The sequence below is a fragment of the Dromaius novaehollandiae genome, chromosome 2 (assembly GCF_036370855.1).
Source record: "Dromaius novaehollandiae isolate bDroNov1 chromosome 2, bDroNov1.hap1, whole genome shotgun sequence".
Lineage (NCBI taxonomy): Eukaryota > Metazoa > Chordata > Aves > Casuariiformes > Dromaiidae > Dromaius > Dromaius novaehollandiae.
Window position 1 is genome coordinate 51,454,428 of NC_088099.1, and position 20,376 is coordinate 51,474,803.

The 20,376-nt window shown below is 37.5% G+C and overlaps 1 protein-coding gene across 27 annotated transcripts in view; it reads right to left on the reverse strand.

Moving 5' to 3' along the window:
- CLASP2 (cytoplasmic linker associated protein 2) overlaps positions 1-20,376 on the reverse strand; it is a 151,273-nt gene that overhangs the window by 89,443 nt on the left and 41,454 nt on the right. For 18 of the 27 annotated variants that reach the window (XM_064506461.1, XM_064506459.1, XM_064506473.1 and 15 more), the window contains one exon: positions 2,024-2,170. In XM_064506461.1, coding sequence (XP_064362531.1) covers positions 2,024-2,170 — 147 coding nt within the window. Of the gene's footprint in view, positions 1-2,023; positions 2,171-2,668; positions 2,832-17,868; positions 18,031-20,376 lie in introns of those variants that run through there. The other 9 variants (XM_064506481.1, XM_064506486.1, XM_064506478.1 and 6 more) reach the window with 6 other exon arrangements.

The window sequence follows — 20,376 nt, forward strand, 5'->3', positions numbered from 1 at the left end:
GCATACAGTTATCTGTAATGGAAAGAAATATGTACATGAGGCAGATTAATGGGCCTGAAAAAAGTGTTCCTTGGTAGACGGCAAGAGAAAAAAGTATAGGTGGTTGAGAACAACTCAAGACTGGAAATCAAATTTCCACCTTCTAGACCCCTTGTGTGAACGACACAAGGCATACCATATTTGCTATGAAATATTAAAGCAAAAATCCTTCATGGTCAAGTACAGTTCATACAACCATTCTGTAGATGTACATATGGATAACCATTCAAAGAAAAATGTGATCTGCATTATACAGGTAGAGCCAGCCAAACATTTAATTCTAAGTTTTCAAAATTCTGACAATAGGCATGCTGACAGAATAAAGAGAGGGAAGACTGATGCATACATGAACACTTCTCAGTATTTTCTCCAGAGCTTAAAGGAGAAGGTATAAAGCAAGGAACAACCAAAATGCTGTATTTGTAGCGTGCTTAGATTTTGGGAAATAGCTCTACCTTGCCCTTATTCTCTGTATAGCTTCATTTTATTAAGTTCTGCCATATAGGAAAAGGAAGAAAAGATTTTTTTTTTAATCTAAGTATTTCCTTAACTACTGAATTTTTTTTAGATAAACTGATAAAACAGTTGAGTATTTATTCTGTTATTTCCCTTCCCTCCTTCTCTATTTCCATATTTTTACCGCAGAGCTTGGAAAAGTCAGTATCTAAAAACACTTTTATATAAACAAATATTTATACTTAATAAAATACTATTAAAGCAAGCAGCACATCAACTATTCTCACATTATACAGTGAACCTCACACTTCAAGTTAAAGGAGATCCTCAAATAAAAAATAAAAAAATACTAAGAATCAATTTCAAGATAAGTAACTGCTCCTATGAAGTCTTTTAGGTGGTACTTCCTAATACATATTGATATCGAGCATGAGTTACATTATGGCAGTGTTGATGCCACCCTATGGGTATCTTTTCAATTTATTAGGAAGCCTGAAAATCACATTAGAGAAGCAATAAATCATCAAAACAATCAAAACATTAGTTACATCCTACTGACATGCAAATGCATGATGCATCTCATCTGGCATGTACATGTTAGTTCAAATTTCATCTTTTCTCTGCAGTTCACATAAGAGAACATTACATGAGTAGGCTCATGAAAAAATTACTCTGACAAAAATTCCTAACTGAAAGAATCAATTATTCATAAAAAAGCCATACCTGAGCCATGGTATAATTCCACTTAATTATATATTTTTCTGAGTATGTACATGAACCATCAAAAAAAGCTGTCACTTCAGCAGTAAAGTTGCTTTTGTTAGCTCTTTTTATGCCCCCTCCCCCAATCAATGATAACATTTCTGACTGGATCTTAAATTTATAGCTGGAATGAACCAAGATGCAGCAAGTCTATGAATATGAATGCAGATTTCTGCATTCAAAGATTATAACTAGTAAGCATCACCTTTATACTGCTTTACAGTCTACCATACGAAAAAATCCTGGCAAGGGTTTTGGCCCTTGATTTTATCTTTGACAACTAACTTCACAATCATCTGACAGTTTAAGGAGTAATATAAGTCATTCCAGTATAATACATATCTCTGAGGTATATGGTTGATAGCTAATCCTTATTAGCCATATGAAAAGGTGCAGATCTACAGTAAAGAATTTACCTCTACAGATCTACTAAAGAATTTCACCATACATTAATTTTAAACGGTAAGTGATTTGTAGATTCCAAAGAGCCACCTATATATTCATTTCACCAATACAATTGTTATCTCCAGATATTCAGTTATTTATAATACCAGAGGCCTTTATAAGCTAATTTTACATTCACAAAGACAAACGTGCACACACCTTTGCATATGAATAACTACACAAAACAAGGTCCCTTACAGTTTTCAGTTCTGCAAAAATACTGCAGTCATGAATTAAACATCACCTTCCAAAGTTCTCTGGTTTGTGTCTGCTCTGGCAAGGCTTCTGGAAACACCCATCAGTTTGAATAGCTTTACATTACCTCCAACCTTAGGCCCACCAGCTGAACCTGGCTTTCTTGCACTGTTTGAAGGATTTCCTGGCTTTTTAGGTGCAGGAACCTTGAAGGCTGAAGCAGCTGATGATGGCCTATTTCCATCCACCGACTCTTCATCATCAAAGCTTTTATCTAGAAAGGGATAGATTAATAAAAATACAACTATTAGAACAGATGCATATTTGTTTTCTAATCAATTATTCTGCTTCACATTTCACAGAAATGGACAAAATGAATAAAAATAAATACTAACTATTTTGTCCTCTGTCTACAACCTGGGAGTAAAATGACAACCAGAAATAAGTAACATTTTTTACTTCATACGTTCTTATAAAATAAGAGCTTTGCCTTCATAATTAGCCACTGTAAAAATAAACATAAAAATGAATCCTACGCATTCATTTCCACAAAGGGGAAATATCTCTGCACAGACTGAATATTTTTGCTCATTTCTGAATATTTTCCCCAAAGGAAAGCCCCTAATATAATTTTCAGTCATTCCAGTCTACCGAAGATAAATGCTTCTCCCTTTTCTTCTACTCATGCATGCATTTTCTGCTACACATCCTCCCACAATGTGTCTACCAGCACTCCCTGTCTCTTTCCTTTCACCCAGATTTTGCAACTTACAATCACAGATCCGCTTGCAGATCAGCCGCCTCATTCCTCTGATAGCTCTTAAATCCCTTCACCCTAGGACAGACCCAGCACTTCACATGGCCACACGCAGTAAATTCTCCATACTAAGCAAAGATTCTAGCAAAAACTGCTAGCAAGCACCATAGATCCACCACTGAGATTTGTGCCGGCATCTTTCTCTCCCTTCCCCGCACTAGGTGCTGACGCAGCCAATGAGCTGCAAGGTGACATCATCTTGTGGGAGCCACGGCCAGAGGGAAAGGTGAAAATTCTTCATGCAAATAAATTCATTCCCACACAGGATATTTGCCACAATTGCAATTCTGCATTAAAAAATACCATGGGCAGAAAATGCTTCAATGTTTGCACTCCTCTCTGCTGTAATTCAAGGTTTGTGTATTTTTAATCAAGAGATTCATCTCTAGTGACTAGTTAAAATATTCTCATTACAAAATGTTCAGCCTTAAAAGAAAAAGAGCCATACTCCAACAGTAGAATGTAACTGCTATTCTGTCCAAGAAGAGAGATTAATCTACCAATAAGCTTAAGGACAAAACAAAAAAAAAACAAAAAAAAAACAAAACAAAAAAAACAGCCCATGGTTCTTATCATAAATAAAATGGGTGAGGCTGAGACACAGCTGCACTACAGCAATAAAGACTAATTTAGCATATTTCCTGCCCTAAAACCTGTCATTTCTAAAATAAATAAATAAATAAATAAAATAAAATTAATTGCGGACCTTTGTCATCTAAGGAATGGTGGCTCTTTATTTACCCTTTGCTTTTTCAGAACTTGTTCCCAATAAAGCATCAACTATATTTAATAATACAGCCTCCTGAAGGAAAGCAGCTTTCATTAAAATGTTAAAGCCAGGTTATTTTTCCAAGAGCATTTACAGCAACATCAAACATTAAACCACCCCACATTTAACATGTCAGACATCACTGGTGCTGTAGTTAATAAATTTCTCTAGCACCAGCAAAAAACTGGGTGTTGCACTAAAAAAATCCCTATGAATTAAAAAGGAAACAAAAAACACAATAAATATCCAGATGTTTATTGACAGTTTTCACTAATATTATCTCCTTCCCTCACAAACACCCTTTTTTAAGAGAATGTTATTAAAAATAATTGTGTTTGGATATGTAAACTCACAGAATCCAGGAAAAGGCATCGAGCCCCCCCTCCACTAGGCTCTATGTTGCCATGGAAACAGTACTCTATCACAGCATAAGAGCTGGGGGAGAATACACTGCAATTCCTGCTGCTTTAACTCCTAGTGTCTTAAAAATATAACGAGACATCAAGATTTTTGAACAGGGAAAACCAAACACAACATTAAGCATAATAACCTAAGCACCATAAAAGAAATCTAAGTAGTAGCAGTTAATATCTACAGTACAACGCTACAGGTAATCCTAAAATACCATTACGGTAGATTTTAAAATGGCATGAACAGATCAACAGCGTCACATGAATATACTATCACAAAAATATGCCTTTCAAATAAATACAAATATATTTTGCTGCTGCATTTTTTCCAGTTTTAATAATGAAGCAGGCTACACTTTCACATTGCTATCCAATAGCACTACGATGCAGCATTTGACATGCAAATACTGCATAAGAAGCCTTTTTAAAAACTAAAGTTATTTACAGCACAATTTTAAAGATAGTGTTTCTAATGTTCATTTGTGCAAAAACTCCTAATGAAAAGAAAAAATCCACATCCCCAAAATCCCAAACAACAGTACACTTTGTGATCCAAAGGATCACATAAATTAATCGTACTCTGATCAAACTATTCCTTATGAAGGAAGACTCAAAGTGGAGAATTGTAGAAGTTTCTACTCAACTTAAAAATCCTGAAACAGAATTTTAACAAAGCGCAAATCCAAAAATTTTCTTAGCTACTGAGATTTTCTGCGAATTCTACAACAATATATTAAACAACGGTTTGAGTAATACTATCAAATCATTTTGCCTCGTCAAAGTCTAGATTTTTTTCATACACTAAGAACACTGTTGACACTAGGTTAAAAACCTACTGTGAAATAGTTTTGTTTCCTAGTCCACATAAAATTCAGCTTTTAAAAATGTCTTAGTTGATTTTTTTAAAAAATGCATTTACAAGTATTTTTGAGAGATAATGAGGCCATAAAAATTTCATTCCAACTTATAAAACTGATGTTAATAAGCACCAACACACAGGTGTTCTTAATTACTTTTTTCATGATCTGTATATCAAAAAAAATTTAAAAATGGAGATACTCACCGAAAATGCTCCAAAATTACAGCACAATCCCCTAAACGTATGAAATTAATGGGTGAAAAGGACTTATTCTAATCCTTACTTTTCAGAGCAATGTGATAACACAGTTAAGATTCTATAAACCAGAGCAGGAAAATTTTGTGCCAACTTTTACAGGAACTGGAAATTTTTTCCACCCAATTGGGCCTTTACATGTGCATTTCCCTGGGCTCTATTAACAACAGAATCCCAGCTGATCTTCAGGGACATTAATTTTCAGAAAGATGAATAACAGTATTTGTAAAGATCTGAAGCTTGAAGTCTGTATTTATAGGACTTCATTAAAAAAAAAAAAAGCATTATTTGCTTCGAGTACTACATGCTTTCCATGTGTTCTCACTCATGTGCACTTATACATTTGTTTTAATCTTTTATAAATATAAAAGCATTACCATATACTTCAGCATGCAGAACTCCACTTCGAGATATAATTGTTATTCTGCAGGGTATAATCAAGGTGCAATTCCACTAAGCCAACTGAGCTGAACCTGTTTACTGTAATGCCTTTATTCAGCCTATGGAATACAGCTGAAGCTCCTGACTTTGAATGCTGAAAAGTGCATGATGACTGCTGCATTGTTAGGCTTGAATTAGGACTAAAATGTTAGGTTTTGTGTAGTTTGCAAATGAAATCCATTTCTACACTTCAAGTCATTAAAGCTAAATATAATTAATGTTTTCAAGTAAAACCTATCCAAAGAATGTAAACGTTTTCATTCTGGATTGGCTTTGAGTCAAAAAACTAGAAGTAATTTTAAAAATATTAAAATAATTTTAAAAGCCATACACTTTCAGGGTATCAAATTTTGCACACATCAATGTACCTTATGACTGAGAAAATACTATCCAAAAACCAAGTTTCCAAGTTACCAAAACCTGGAATAAAGGAAGCCATGTAAATTGCTAGCAATGTACAGAATATTTTAAATGGAAAAAAAAAAACAATTAATGAAAGACTCAATCTCAGTTTAATCCCACACATCTGTTCTCATACTCTTCATTTTAAAGCACAATGGATAAAAAGAGTATTGGAGGTAAGCATATCTCATAAAAAAAAAAGATTGGAATCTAATATTCCCAAAAGCTTCCGAAAAAGCTAATGAGCAGCAAATGTTCCTACTACAAGTTCTTTTCCAGATGAACAACTTCCAAGTAGCAAAAAAAAAAAAAATCAAAAAAGTAGTCATTTTTATATTCAAGAAAGCTAGAAAGGGGAGACTCAAGTTCCAAGCACTAGCAGGTTCATCATCTGTCCAGTAGAGAAAAAAAGATCTGCCCGCTAGATCAGTATTCTGCAGGTACTATATAGTAAGTTACCTGGCACCCATAAAGTGCTGTACCTTTCTATAAAACAGATTTCAGAAAGTCAACTGCAAATACCACCAATGTTTGAAATTTTTCTGTATTTAAAAGGACCTACTTCAGGCTCTAGAGTCTACCAAAGTTTCATAGCCTGGATTTTACCAAAATTATTCTAAGGTTGAATGTTGACACAGTTGTCCAGTTAGAAATACTGATTGAAACACAGACCAAAATTTTGAACCCTAGCAAAGATTTTTGAACTAAAAGTAACTAAAAGCACTAAAAGATCAGTGATAGCTTTGTGTCTTGCTCTTGGGGGCCAGTTTAGAAATATGTAATATCCGTTTTTAAAGATATTCAGACATATCAAAGGACAAGCAATTGCAATCGACCTTGACATTCAAAGGACATTCCAGCACCCCCAATGCTAAAAACTTCTCAATAACCCATGGAGCTATAAGGGTAGTTACAGATATATCCAGGGACGTAAGAGAATCTACAACTTATATGGAAAGAAAAATATTTTATCACTAAAAAAAATTGAAGAGATTTATTGCTACCACAATTCCATCCTTTACTTTAGTTAGCCTTAAGATTCATAAAATTAACATGACATTTACTATTTAACATTTTGTAAGTCAGTCAATGACAGACAGGGAAAAAAGTATCATCTGCATGTCAGCAGAAACAGAAAATCTGTATTCTACTGGTGCTGCTCAGAAGGAATCAATCAGAAGACAACAGATCTTATGCACATCCCTAAGTAACACTACAGAGGAGGGAAGAAAAAAGAAAAAAAAGAAAAAAGAAGAAAAAAAGGATCACATGCAGTAACACTGAACAGAAGCAGAGTTTAAAGGCAAAGAAAAGGCTATGCCAGTATCAGGATCTAATATACCTAACGTACTAGGGTCCTAAATACCAACGTGCAGTATTCTACGGTAGACTGACAGTCATCAAATCAAAGGACATAATATTTTACCAAAACGGCTTCTAAACTTTAACTTCTGACAAAATGTACCCTTGCTATATCCATTTTCCTTTCCAGTAATGCTAACAGATACTAAATGTTTTTTGAACCATTGCCATTGAACTGTAACAGTTTCTCTTTTATACCACAAACTGTTCATAAGGAGAAGACATTATTGCAAAACTGTACCTAAGCAAAACAATGACAAGTAGATGAGCTCCTTACATTTCCCAAGTCACTCCTACATCCTGTGCCTACCAGGATGCCAACTGCCAATCTCCAGTGATTTACAAACACAGACTGCATCAATTACTTGGAACATCTGGGACAGGATCTTAGTGCAATTCCAGATGAACTGGTGCAGCCTACAACAATTTCTCTCAAGCATGAAAATGAAGCCGCAAGCACCACAGATGCATCAGGTTAGCTGATCCTTCTAATCCATCCTTCATGCCAATGTCCCACATCATTCAATGAGCATTTTATCCCTTACACATCAGGCATTCCCTACAGAGTGATTCTGTTTGTCCTAACATGAAGGGTAGGATTCAGTTGCCAACGCAGTCATCTAAAACCAGTTCAGACAGTCTAGGGTATCCTGCCGGGCCTCCAGCTGACATTCCAGAAAGGCATAGATCTCTTGGAGGTCCTGCGCCTACCTGTCTGCTCTGTGTGGCTAACACGGATAGTGTAGGGCCTCTCAAATGGCACTTGATGCCTGTGTTTGGGCAGCTGAATCGCGCCGCAAATGCTTTACAGGTAACATAAAGGCACAATCCCTGGATGTTCTCCCTGCACCACAGAAGGCAGAGGACCTTAAAACATTAGCACCCAAATTCTTATTCAAGAACAACAGCTACGGTTTCCTATAAGGCTGGAGCATGGTTCTTCAGCAGAAGACTGAGTGTAGTGACTGAAGTTACAAGAGGACACTTACTAATGGTTTTAACTATTTCATGGCACTTGCTCTATCTCTTCTTGCATTCTTGACGGTGGCAACTGTACCTATGATTCAGTGTTGATTGAACAGGTGAACTGTCTTGTGCAACATACCTGATGCTCACCAGCAAAACCTCAGACTGCTGCCTCAGGAGGCTCCTATCTCCATCACAATCTCAGCAATGAAGAGTGAGCAAGCAAAAGAGAGGACATACCCATGACAAAAGTAGCTAAATAACACCACTGTGTTCAAAAAGATACAATATATAAAAGCCACTTCTGAAAGCAAGTATATTTGTCATGCTAGTTTTTCAGGTAGTTCCTGTGGACTAGCATGTCTTCAAAAAACAGAAGTGAGCATGGGGAATCCCGATCCAGTCAGTTACAGGAATGAGGCAAGTATTCACCAGTTAAAAATACGCTTTCGATCCAATCTCAATTCCTGTTTGCTCTGCAGTCATTCTCTGATAACATTCCTCAAACTTTCCAACAAGATTACACAACAAAATACATCTTTCCTGCATTTCATCCATCAGCTACAGCATAGTGAAAGAGGTTCATGCCAGCTGTGCTTATTTTTTTTTGTATGAAACAGGAATTTAAATGAATGAGGCAAAGAAAACACAATAGGAAAGAAGAGACAAGATCTGATACACACATTTACACAGGAAATATTTAGGGGTGGCAAAAGCACTTGCCATAATAATTATCCACATTTCTTCCAGTTCTGTCTAATGATCCTAATAATTTACCCAATGCTCTCAACAGCTCCAAGGAGGAATGTGTTCAGAAAAGATTTAATTCAGGAAAAATATGATGTAATTTCAGCAGTATTTTTCCTGACCCCATGGACAGCAAAACAAACGAAAAGCCATACATTCTTAACTTTCATTTGGATGTTCCATTTCTTCCCATTGCTGTCACTTTTTTGTCTCTCTCTTCTTTTTTAGGTCATGCTGAGATGGACACACCCAATAAAAATAAAGTAGTAAAAGCCACCCTGGATGCCTCTGTTGCATCATTCTAAAACAAGAAAATTGGGGGAGAGAGGAGAAATACTTGAAAATTGTTCTTTGAACCACTGCGGAGATCACAGCAGCAGATAGAAAAAGGGCAAAAATGCAAAAAGGCCACACACTTTTGCACCTTCATTCTGTACAAGTGTCCAAAGCAGATATTTTGTCTTCCCATTCTTGTGATTATAAATCATGTGAACTGATTATACATGTATTTTGAAATCCCCAATACAAACTTTTCCTTCACCACTACAATTAGAAACGGTTTTATTTTTCAAATCAACAAAAGCAAGCAATTTCATGTTCAAGCATTGTTCAAAATTTCACATAGCATAGTCATTTATTTTTTCTTCCTTTGGCTCTCTTTCCTCATTAGAAGGGCAATAGGAAACTAACAGAAACACCTGTTCAGCTCAAGTCACATACCTTACCTACAGTGGAAAACAGTTATTGACAATTTTTAACAGTTTTTTCTGGCAAATGTACCAATAGTGTTACCTTTTCTGACATCTCTGCAAAAGCTTCACCTTGGGGTTGCAAGTCTGATTTAGAAAAGCTAGTCTTAAAATCCATCTAATTCTATAGTCTGTCTGGAAGACAGGATTTAAATACATTTCAGACAAAGCTGAAAAAAGCCAAAATAATCAACGGAACTAATTTCTCTTCTAATTAAAGCTTCATGCCAATTTCTAGTTCTGAAATACCTTGTAATTTTGTTTAAAGGCAGCATTTTCTAATTTTTAGCATTATCTATTACAGTTCAAGATAGTTTCTGCAAATCTTACTATCTTCATAACCTTTACAGTATCTGTAAAGTGAGTTTCACAGTCCAATTAAATTTGTAAAAAAGTATTTCCTTTAAGTCAGTTTTGAATTATTTACCTTCCAGTTGAGCTTTCCCTTGTTCTGCATTTCCCAAATGATACTCAGAGCACTAACTGAAAACTGGGGATGCTGTCAATATTACTATACTTCAGAAATCATCAAGTTCACTCCTTTACAGCTTTCCTCAGGCACATTCAATAAATTCCTGAATCAACAACTGACAAACTATAACTTATTACTAATCAAAACATAGTTTTATCAGCAAAGGGAAGAAAAAAGGATAGCCAGAGTCTCTAGAATTTATCATAAACTACCACTTAATTATGATCAAACAGCAAGATACATACTTACTGTTAACATTTTTACTATGTTATTGCTTAAAGACCACAACCTGTTCGGGTTACACCACAGCACATTCAGTGCTGAAATATTTACCTGGTAATGTGTCTTTTTGGAAAAAGGGGGGGGAAAAAACCCACACTAGAAAGACACTGACATGACTTGCAGAGGAAATCAGAGATGGATAATTTCTGACAACTTAAACACATAGTAGGTTGCACTCAGTAGCTGTAACACAGTAACTGATGGTAATACTCCTCTGTTGTAACACAAAGTAAAATAAGTCCACTTTAGCACAGGTGTTTTGCTCTCCTATGAAACATTAGAAGGAAAGCAGAGACAGGCAGTAACTTCTTAAACAGTCAAAGACCTCTGGTAAAGGAACACAGGAGTATTCCTGCAGAAGTCTCTCTATGGAGCTACTGATCATAATGGAATTACATTATTTTAAAATAGCAATAACCAAAAAAAAAAAAGAAATGTAAGGCTTGAAGAGAATCTTGACTTGCTTGATCCCTAGTAAATCTGCTGGAGGGAGGGAGGAGAGGGAGGGAGGGAGCAGCGAGAGAGGGAGGGAGGGAGGAGCGAGAGAGGGAGGGAGGGAGGAGAAAAGGACACCACTCTTTTATTCAAAGTTATATTTTAACTGTTACGGCCTGCCAGAATACAGGCCTGCTCTTTGGCATAGTACCTCGCTGCAGCTGCCAAAGTCACCCTCAAAAGAAAGCTACCACTTCAAATATTTTCTTGAAGTATAAACCTCTCATTCATCTTCAAGATATCCCACAATTTCACAGCTAGGCTTCCCTCAGTATGCCTGGTTTCATTACTGTCTTCATTACCTAGGCTCCAGCAGTTTAATTATTTCCATTCTCCAAATTTCCTTCACTTGTGCACAGAGCATCCTACCCTCAATAGCACTAGTATTTTCTTCGGTGAATCTAATGATCTATTTTAAAAACAAATATATTAATATGAAAATGCACTCTGAGTTAGAACCTACTGTGCATAAGTTACAATAACATGACTAGAATTATCCATGTAATTAAATAAAGAACTGTGAGAAGAAAGGATCATCATTTTACTATCTGTAGTTAAGTCAAGCAAACAATTGGTATCCATCAAGGAAGAAACCATTTGTTGTATTTTCGATACATAGCTCATTCATACAGAAAGAAATACCCAAGTATTTAAATCATTTGATTTTCAAACTATGAACTAGGAATGCATCACTAGGAATACAGCAAAGGTGACAGAGGCAGATTTAAGGATCATGTTCATATACCACATGGCACTTCACTATCATTTATACCAACTGATATATATCATGTAAAAATGTTAACAAACAGTTATTTACTACTAGAGGTTAACTATGGTGGATTTACTTTTTTCATCAGAGAAATGAGTTTACTAGCAAATGCTTGTATTTTAAGTTTAACACACACAAGTTGGCCATGTTAAAAAGTAATGCATGCTGTAAAACACCAAAGCACCTTCGCAAATAAAATACAGCCCCTAGAAGCAAGAAGTATAAATTAATACGAACACACAGTAGATAAGTAGAAAAAAATTGTTTCTCTAAATTTAACTGAATTTACTTTAACTGTAGCTCATGAGTTAGAAAATATTTAACGTTTACACAAAATGAATACCACAGCAGGGAATAAAAAGGGTTGTTAAGGCTCTTTGAGCTCACTGGCCAACCTGTTTTCCACTTGCCATATTCAGAATTGGAGGTTAAGAAGTTATGGTGAATCTGTCCTCCTTTAATTTAGTCTCAATGCTGCAACTTCACTGTAGGTGACAAAACTTTAAATTTTACAAGCATAGACTCTTCTCAAAGCGGAGGAAAAACAAACACACAAACACCACCAGATCTGGAAAATCTGAAGTGTGTCTGGTATACACCTAAGCAGTTTTTAGTAGCTGCCATTTCTCTTCTCTAAGAAAGGACATCAGACCATTATGCAATCCCAGAATAAGACACGCTTCCTCCAGTGTTTCTAAATAGCATGCAAAATCAACTCAACCCTGCAAACAGATTTTAGATCGAATGATCTACACAGAAGGGCTTTTGACCTTGAAGTTCAATAGCAAAGCTTTTTCATACAGCAAAAGTCTAATGACCAAAGGATTTTACAGGTCAACATATAGAATGAGCCATGATAAAAGGGATATTTTTACAAATATAAATCCATCTATATGGAAAATGTTTTGGTGGCCCAGAAACGTCACAGAGCTCTGACATCCTATGGAAGCAAAACCATCCAATTTGAAGACTATAAATGTCTCCTGAAGGCTGTTAACAGCCTTTACTCTACATCTCCATCCTTTTGCCTCACCTCCCCCAATCTAACTATCAATAATTTCCAGAGTTTTAAAGTTTTTTCTCAGCTGAACAGCAGGTCTTTTAAAACATCAATTAAATACATGCAAAGGTGTATCACAGAACTATTAAACCAGTAACTGTGAAAATCGTGTTGCTCATATGCTGTATTATTTTAGCATCTGTACATCTCTTTTAAGTTTTAGATTATAATTATTTCTTGTAAGAATCCGGAGATGCTGGTTTTCAAAAGCAGTGAAAGGTTACTTTAAGACAAGCATTGTTCTTTCCTGCTGTCCCTACACAAGCACATTTTGATGAAGGAGATGAGAAAAAATGCACACAATGCTGACTCATTTTTTTTAAAAAACTAAGGTATACAGAACAGAATTTATGATTCAGATGAATACCACCACAGAACCTTCACTTCTAAAGAAGATATTTCAAATGATCCCATTACAGCTTATTTTCTAATCAGTATTTATTACTATATATAAAATATTATTAAAAACAACATACAACAGTAAGAGGAACCAAGAACTCCTCATATTTCTTAGATAACAAACAAACATCAACTTTGCAAGGCAAATATCCAATTAGGCATGCAAAAAAATCCTGCAACGTCTGTCAAAGAAAATCCTTACTGGATTTTAAATATCTCCTTGGGCTGCTGGCATTTCTAATGCTTATCCCAAAATGTATCTTAAAAAAGCCATATTCTGGAATAATCGAAGATGTTTTAAAGCAAATAAGATATCGAAAACTAAATTAAAGGGGTTTTTCATACGTAAATTGCTCTTAAAAACAAAGCAAATTACCCAAACCAGAGGAAACTCCAAAAGCAAGCAGCACTTTTGGGTGCCTAACTAAATAAAGGCCTAGAAGCCCTGGCAGAGGACTGGTGTTCTACGTTTAAAAACAAACAAACAATAAAAACTCCCTAAAAAATTCTCTGACACTTGAAAAAAAAATTCATTTAGAATCTGGAAGGCAAAACCTACTTTTTGTTATCATTCTAGAATAGTGAAATCAAATGTAGTTATCACTCAAGAATCCATGCTGGTTTTGAGAGAATAACTATGTATTTTTCATATGGTTACAGTTTTGTTTTCTAAATGAGAAATGCTCTCAGTTACATACTTCTTTCTAGAAAAATTTTTTTAAATTCAAATCAGTGCTGAACATTGCTAGATTCATCCATTCTCTGAGCAGCAACTGTTCCTTTCAGAGAGCCCTCAGCTTCCCTCCCTCTCTTGCTTAGTTGTTTCACTGCCCCATTGTACTTTTACTGCTGCTACCCATGGTGTGTGTACCTTACAGACAAAAATGCTACCCATGGTGTGTGTACCTTACAAATAAAAATGCTACTAAGAATTTATGTTTTAATCACTATGAGATTACCATATGACCTTACAGTGGAAAGAAGCTTTGCACTGTTTTGATTCAGAAGAGCAATCAAATTCCACATTACAGTATCTGTCCTACAGCTCTCAGGCACAGTGAGTAAAGCCATTTCCTACATCAACACACCTACCAACTGCTAACAACAGAAGAGGAGCAGGGAGAAATTAGAGGGAAAGGTGCCAGCACAGATGCAGAAATCATGTAAAAAACAATAATAAGTAAAAAAAATCCCAAAGCGACAGGCCTAAAGAAGAACACAAGAAGGAACATGTGATGCATTTCTATTCCCCAGAAAAAGCTTCTGCTACTATCTATAGTATCTTTTCAGGAAGTGAGCTCTGGATGGTACTAAGCACCACAGCTACATCTTGTCCAAATTCTAGGCAAATGTAACAACTGTTCTATTACCATCATTCACAGGATTATGAGAATTTAAAAGGTCTCCTTCCTTCTACAGGAAATGACCAATTCTTAGAAAAACTCAGAAATACATATCACAAATGTAAATGCACTATAAAGTGTTTTTTTGGTTTGTTTGGTTTTTTTAATCAAACCATCTCAAACATCCCTGGAGCCTCTGTACCTTCAATATGTCCAATCTTTTCTCAGTCAAAAGTAAAATACTAAAGCTGTACAGCACCCACACTTTACAGAAAGTACTAATCAGATTAAAGACTTAAGACAGTCTTCTGCTCAGAAGAACATCACGGAAGAGAAGATAATTGTTCTTGTACTCTAGGACCATGCATACATTAACGAAATATTTTGAAAGCAGACAAAAGCCATAATTTGTCATGCATATGTAGTAAGATGGAAGGATATTTTCTACTCATAAATCAGTTACACATATTTCATCCTCTGGATCCATCCCCATCCAAGTGTTTAAAGTCATGAGACTTCATTAAATTGGATGGCATTTAACTGAAAATCTACCGAAAAGAACAACAAAGAAGTAGATCTAACTCATTCATCTATGACTCACAATAGCACACAATATATACTAATGTAACAAATGTGTGCACCAAATACGTCCTCTTACAAAGCTGATTATATGCTTTTAGATAGCCCTCAAATAGCCTATGTCTGCTACTGCAACGTTTAGCGTATCTGAAGAAAACCAGTGTCTAATCTTCCCTTCACGCCCCCTCCTAGTTTTAGGCAGATAATTTCGTCCTTACTCTAATCACCTTGTTCCACTGAGAGTAAGACAATCCCTTACCTATGAAACAACAAAGTAGCATAGCACTGACTGACAGCAACATGACAAATTACTGATGGAAGCCACTGAATTACAAACTATGAAGAGAATGTACGGTGTGATGTAGCACACTGCAGTTATGTTACCTACCTCCTAAACACTCTAATCTGGTTATCAGCGGATAAGTGCAGAAATGCACTATCCGCTTCAAGGAGCAAGAAATTCAGAGAAATTATGTGAAATAACTTCAAAAATAAGATTCTGAATGCTTTCACGCTGGCGTGCATTCAGTACAGCACAAGTAACAGTTCAACGGTTTGCTGGTCCAAAAACAATCCTATTTTTTCCCTTTACAGTCTTCAAACAAAAGATTGGAGACTCTGAGACAGTTAACACAGGGTAAACAAAGAACTTGGCTCTTCCCCTTAGTCTTTACTGAAGAGATCAGATTAAATAAAATGTACTTACATTTTGAATCTTACATTTCTGCTTGTGCTCAAGAAAACTAAAACACACCAAAAAGTTACAATCAGCCAGGCTGTCTTGCGTTCTAGATTAAACGTTTAAATCATTACCACTACACAGTATTTTCAAATATACTCCATGCAGTATTATAACATATCTAGGCTAAATAGATGCATCATAATTTATTGAGTGAGCAAACCAAGTACAATAAATGAAAATCACTTCTCTGAAGTACCTACGCAACATCTTTCACAATGTTAGTATATTCTCACTAACAGTAAGTTAAACATACATACTGGCCATAATAAACTGTCATTTTGTCATGAAAAGACATTTCTCAAATGCTACAGAATTACTAACTTAAAACATACTGTTTCTTCAATAGTACGTTGCATACCAGGAGGATAGACAAGATATTTACAAAACAGAAAAATCACAGCTAAATCTACATTTAAATTCTCAAAACAATCAAAAAGTTTTCTCGATAGTTTTTTTTAAGGTTTTGTTTTGCCTAAGAATTTCATAACACACGTCAAAAGAGTGAATTCCTTGTAAATGTGGTAAGCAGCAGTTTTAAGAGAGAAACAGCTACATAATCATCCTACACACTGTTAATTGTATCTGGCATTATTGCTCAAAGCTCCTACACAGAATGTCAGCTGACTGCCTGAACAGTACTTTGCTCTTAGTGCCTTTGTTAATGACAAATTAAATTATACAGAATAAAGATCCAAAACCACCCTCACTTTATAAGCCTCAGCCATCACAGAACCACAAAAATCCTATGGCCTTGTCTAGGGAATACAGTTTTTTTGTCAACACGTTACAGCTTCCATCCTTTATCTGCAGGTTACCATAGTTCATGTTTACACCATGGAGAACGGTGTTGCTTCACAGAAAACAAATATGTATAAAAACATTCCCCCAAAACCTCCATGAGAAAGAACATACTCTATGTTCAGTTCTATAACATCAATGGTCTTTTGTATCTTGCTGATGAAAAAAAATGCAAAACACCAGAAAACTGCCTGAATTTTGTTTCAACTATGCAGTCCAACCTTATTTTCACTGCTCTGGTCACACTGATTATCTCTCCTTCAACCTCAAATATATCAAAATAGCAAGTGACACAAATGTAATTTTTAGGATGCCCAAAGCAAGGTCTTTTTCAGGACTCTTACTACTGATGTTTTAGCAAATTCAGATAAAAGATTGATTTTAATCTTCTAAGTATGCTTATAGGATCATCTTTAACACTACTTATCATTATACACACGATCGTTTGGAAACACATAGCCCTCCCACTACATTGCTAAACTTGCTGCAAGTCAAATGAACACTTCTCAAGTTTCTCTGAAAATAATAACACTTACATACAAAGTCATCAAGCTATGAAGCTCAAAGAAGAAACCTCCTGCCATGCAAAACCAAGAGACTGAATAAAAATACAACTTATATCCACTTTCTAATCAAAACATAGCTATCTCGGTCCATATTGCATTACTGACCTACTTCCCATCGGTTTGTGTAACAACACACTGCACAGCAAAGGAGATGTAGTAAACTCCACGTATTTATTGAATATATATTCTTGCCCTAGGAGCAAGGAACTTATTTTATGTCTACACTGAATCACTATTTCTTCACAAACATGCAAAAAAAGGTAGATTAATGAATGCTTGCTCACAAAGCAGCACAGCAAATTCAGCCTTATATTGCAGAGCTAATATAAGTAACCCTGTGACAGAAGTAAACAAAACACCAGCGTAAAAACGCACGCTGGAAACGTTGCCAGTGTTTTAAATAATTAAGATTACAGACTCTACCAGCAATGCATATACCGTTTAAAATTTTAAAAAGGGCTAAAACTACCGGGCTTAGCACCCATGGAAGCCTTTGGTTGCAGGCGCCACCCGCAAGCGAGGGGCTCCGGCCGGAGCTAACCGCATCAGGCTAAGATGTCAACCTGCCACACAGGAGACTTAATGCGCTTAATGCGGTCAAACCTCGCCGTAGGGAACGGAGGAGCGCGGCGGCCCCGCGGGCCCGTCCCGCGGCCCTCAGCGCCGGCCCCGCGCCGCCTCCTCACTCACCGTCCCCAACGGCCATCATGCCATGGAGCTGCCGGCCGCCGCGGCCGGGCGACGGAAGGCGCCGAGGGTCAGCGCCGCGCAGCGCCCAGCCGCAACCGCCACCCGCGGCCCAGCAGCGGTGGCGCCCCGAGCGGCAGCGGCTGCGGCGCGGCAGCCAGGCGCTGCACCTCCCCCCCCCCCCCCCCGCCCAGCCCGTGCGGCTCCGCCCCCGCCCCCGCCGGGGAACTTCCACCGCGGTCTCTCGCGGCGGCGCGGTCACGTGGCTCGCGGGGTGCCCTCCCGTAATTACCCTGCGAGAGGGGAGGCCGCGCAGCTGGGCCGCCGCCGCGGCCAGGCTGCGACGTCGCTTTTGTGCCACGTCCCCTCCTCCACCCGGGCACGGACTTCCCCGCGCAGCCCTTGCACGGCTGCCGGCGGGACCTGCGGGGCAAACAGGACCAAACCGATCAAACAAACTCCAACTATTTTGTCTCATTTGCAAACATGTCATTGTGCGCCACGCAGAAATACGGCACAGTTTGGGGTGAAACTTCCATGCACAAAACACGGCAAGAACCGTACTGTTTTACTACACAGCTGCCTTTATTAGGCAGGCATTTGGAAAATGATGGCATACCGAAATTCATAGTAGAAGCAGGCTTTTAGAAGACATATGCTCCTCGACCAGACCATTTGGAAGTCCACTCTAGTAGAAACTTTAAAAAGAAAACAGCTTTTTCCTAAAGCAGATGTGCAACAGATGCTGGAGAGCACTTTGTGATAGCATGAAAATTAAAATGAAAGCTTGCTTGAAACCTGAACTCCAGCTTGTATTTTACTCCTATGTCAATGTTTTAAGTGGCATATTACAGGCAGAAAGAGCGTGATACTGCAAAATGATAGAAGTAAAAGAATGCAAGTGCTTCATCCCAATTTATTTCCTCTTGTCCAAGGAAGAGCACCACACAACTGTGGCATACGTGCAGCTGTGTAGTGATAGTAAACAGCTCTGCTACAGGAGCGTGGGCACCAAGTCACTTAAGTACCAGCTAATTGCAATTCAAACTCCCACGCGAGCACCTCAGCATAAGCATCAGCCTGCTGAGGCCCTTTACTTCATAATAGGCTTAAGCTGCTGTAGAGTCACTCTTCACTGATCGATATATTTTCATATTTAAAATTACGAGCCATCAAGGATGACAGCTGAAATCACATGGCTTCATTCTGACCATTCGCATTGAGCAAGAAAAAAAAATACGGGTAGCTTAAAATCATATAAGAGTATCATGGCAGTTATCACCAGTTTCCGTATTTCGTAAACTATTTACATTCATACTGTGCCACGTTTGTGAGCTCTGCCATTATAAAGATGTCATTGTTTCTATAGTAACTGTATTTCCAAAAAGAAAACAGCCATGGGAAATAAGGAAAAACAAGGGGCTAATGTGGCAAAACAGACAAGCAATTGTGCTAAGGATCTTTGTTTCCATTTGTTTATGAAAACATATATAACTCAACTATATCTTTAACATCCGTAACACAGCTCTCCCACAATTGTTACTAAAAACACTATATTCTGCCTACCACATTTTACATTTATAGAGCTATGAGGCATGCCATTAAATGGGAAAATTGCATGGGCTGAGTAGAGATACACAATTTATATTCAGCTCAAACCATTCTGCCTACTGAATGAGACAAAGCATAAAGCTCGATACTATTATTTTTCCTGGTCTTGATTCTCTGCCTCAAAATTTATACTGCTATCCAACACAGGAGTCTGTTTAAATTCTGTTAGGGGAAACATATTTACAAATCTCAGCCAGGAGAAACAAGTGCTCTGGCGGCTTTGCGACTGGCTGCGACGTGTTTCCATAGGAACAGGCAGGCTTTTCCTGCAAACGGGGCAGGTACTCTAAAGCACCTTCTGCAGCTCGCAGGGATGCAAACGCTTCTAGGGGAGCAAAAGGCAAAACCCAGCACTACACCTAAGGTTTTGCGTCATAAGCATATGCTGACACGATTCTCAAAATAGGCAACGTTATTACGGATGTAAACAAAAAAAGAGCAATCACAAGGCTTTCATAGTAGCTAATGCATTCAACGTACCAAACGGTAAAGAGGGATGTGTGTTTTTAAACAACCCACAGGCAAGCGACTGAGGATGCTGGCATCATACCGGGGGTGGGGGGAAACTAAGGTCAGTTGGAGAGCTAAGTTAATAGTATACTATTATTTAAGCTTGTAAGTCCTTTCCACCAAGCAAATGCACTAACACCCCTGCCCAGTGTCTCTTGGACCTTCTTTACTTCTCATCTGCTGGTTTTTGAAGCTCCTTGCTATACCCTGTCCCAATTATTCAATCGATAGTTGTTTCAGTATCTTTTTCACCTCTTCCAACCTCCAGAGGATTTGTCAGGCTCTGCTGATAACTCCTTCCCCTCTCCCTCTTTGCTGTTTACCAGGGATTGGAGTCGATAGAGGAAGAGGGTAACACAAGGCTGAAAGGGACTGTTTACGCTGGGCCCG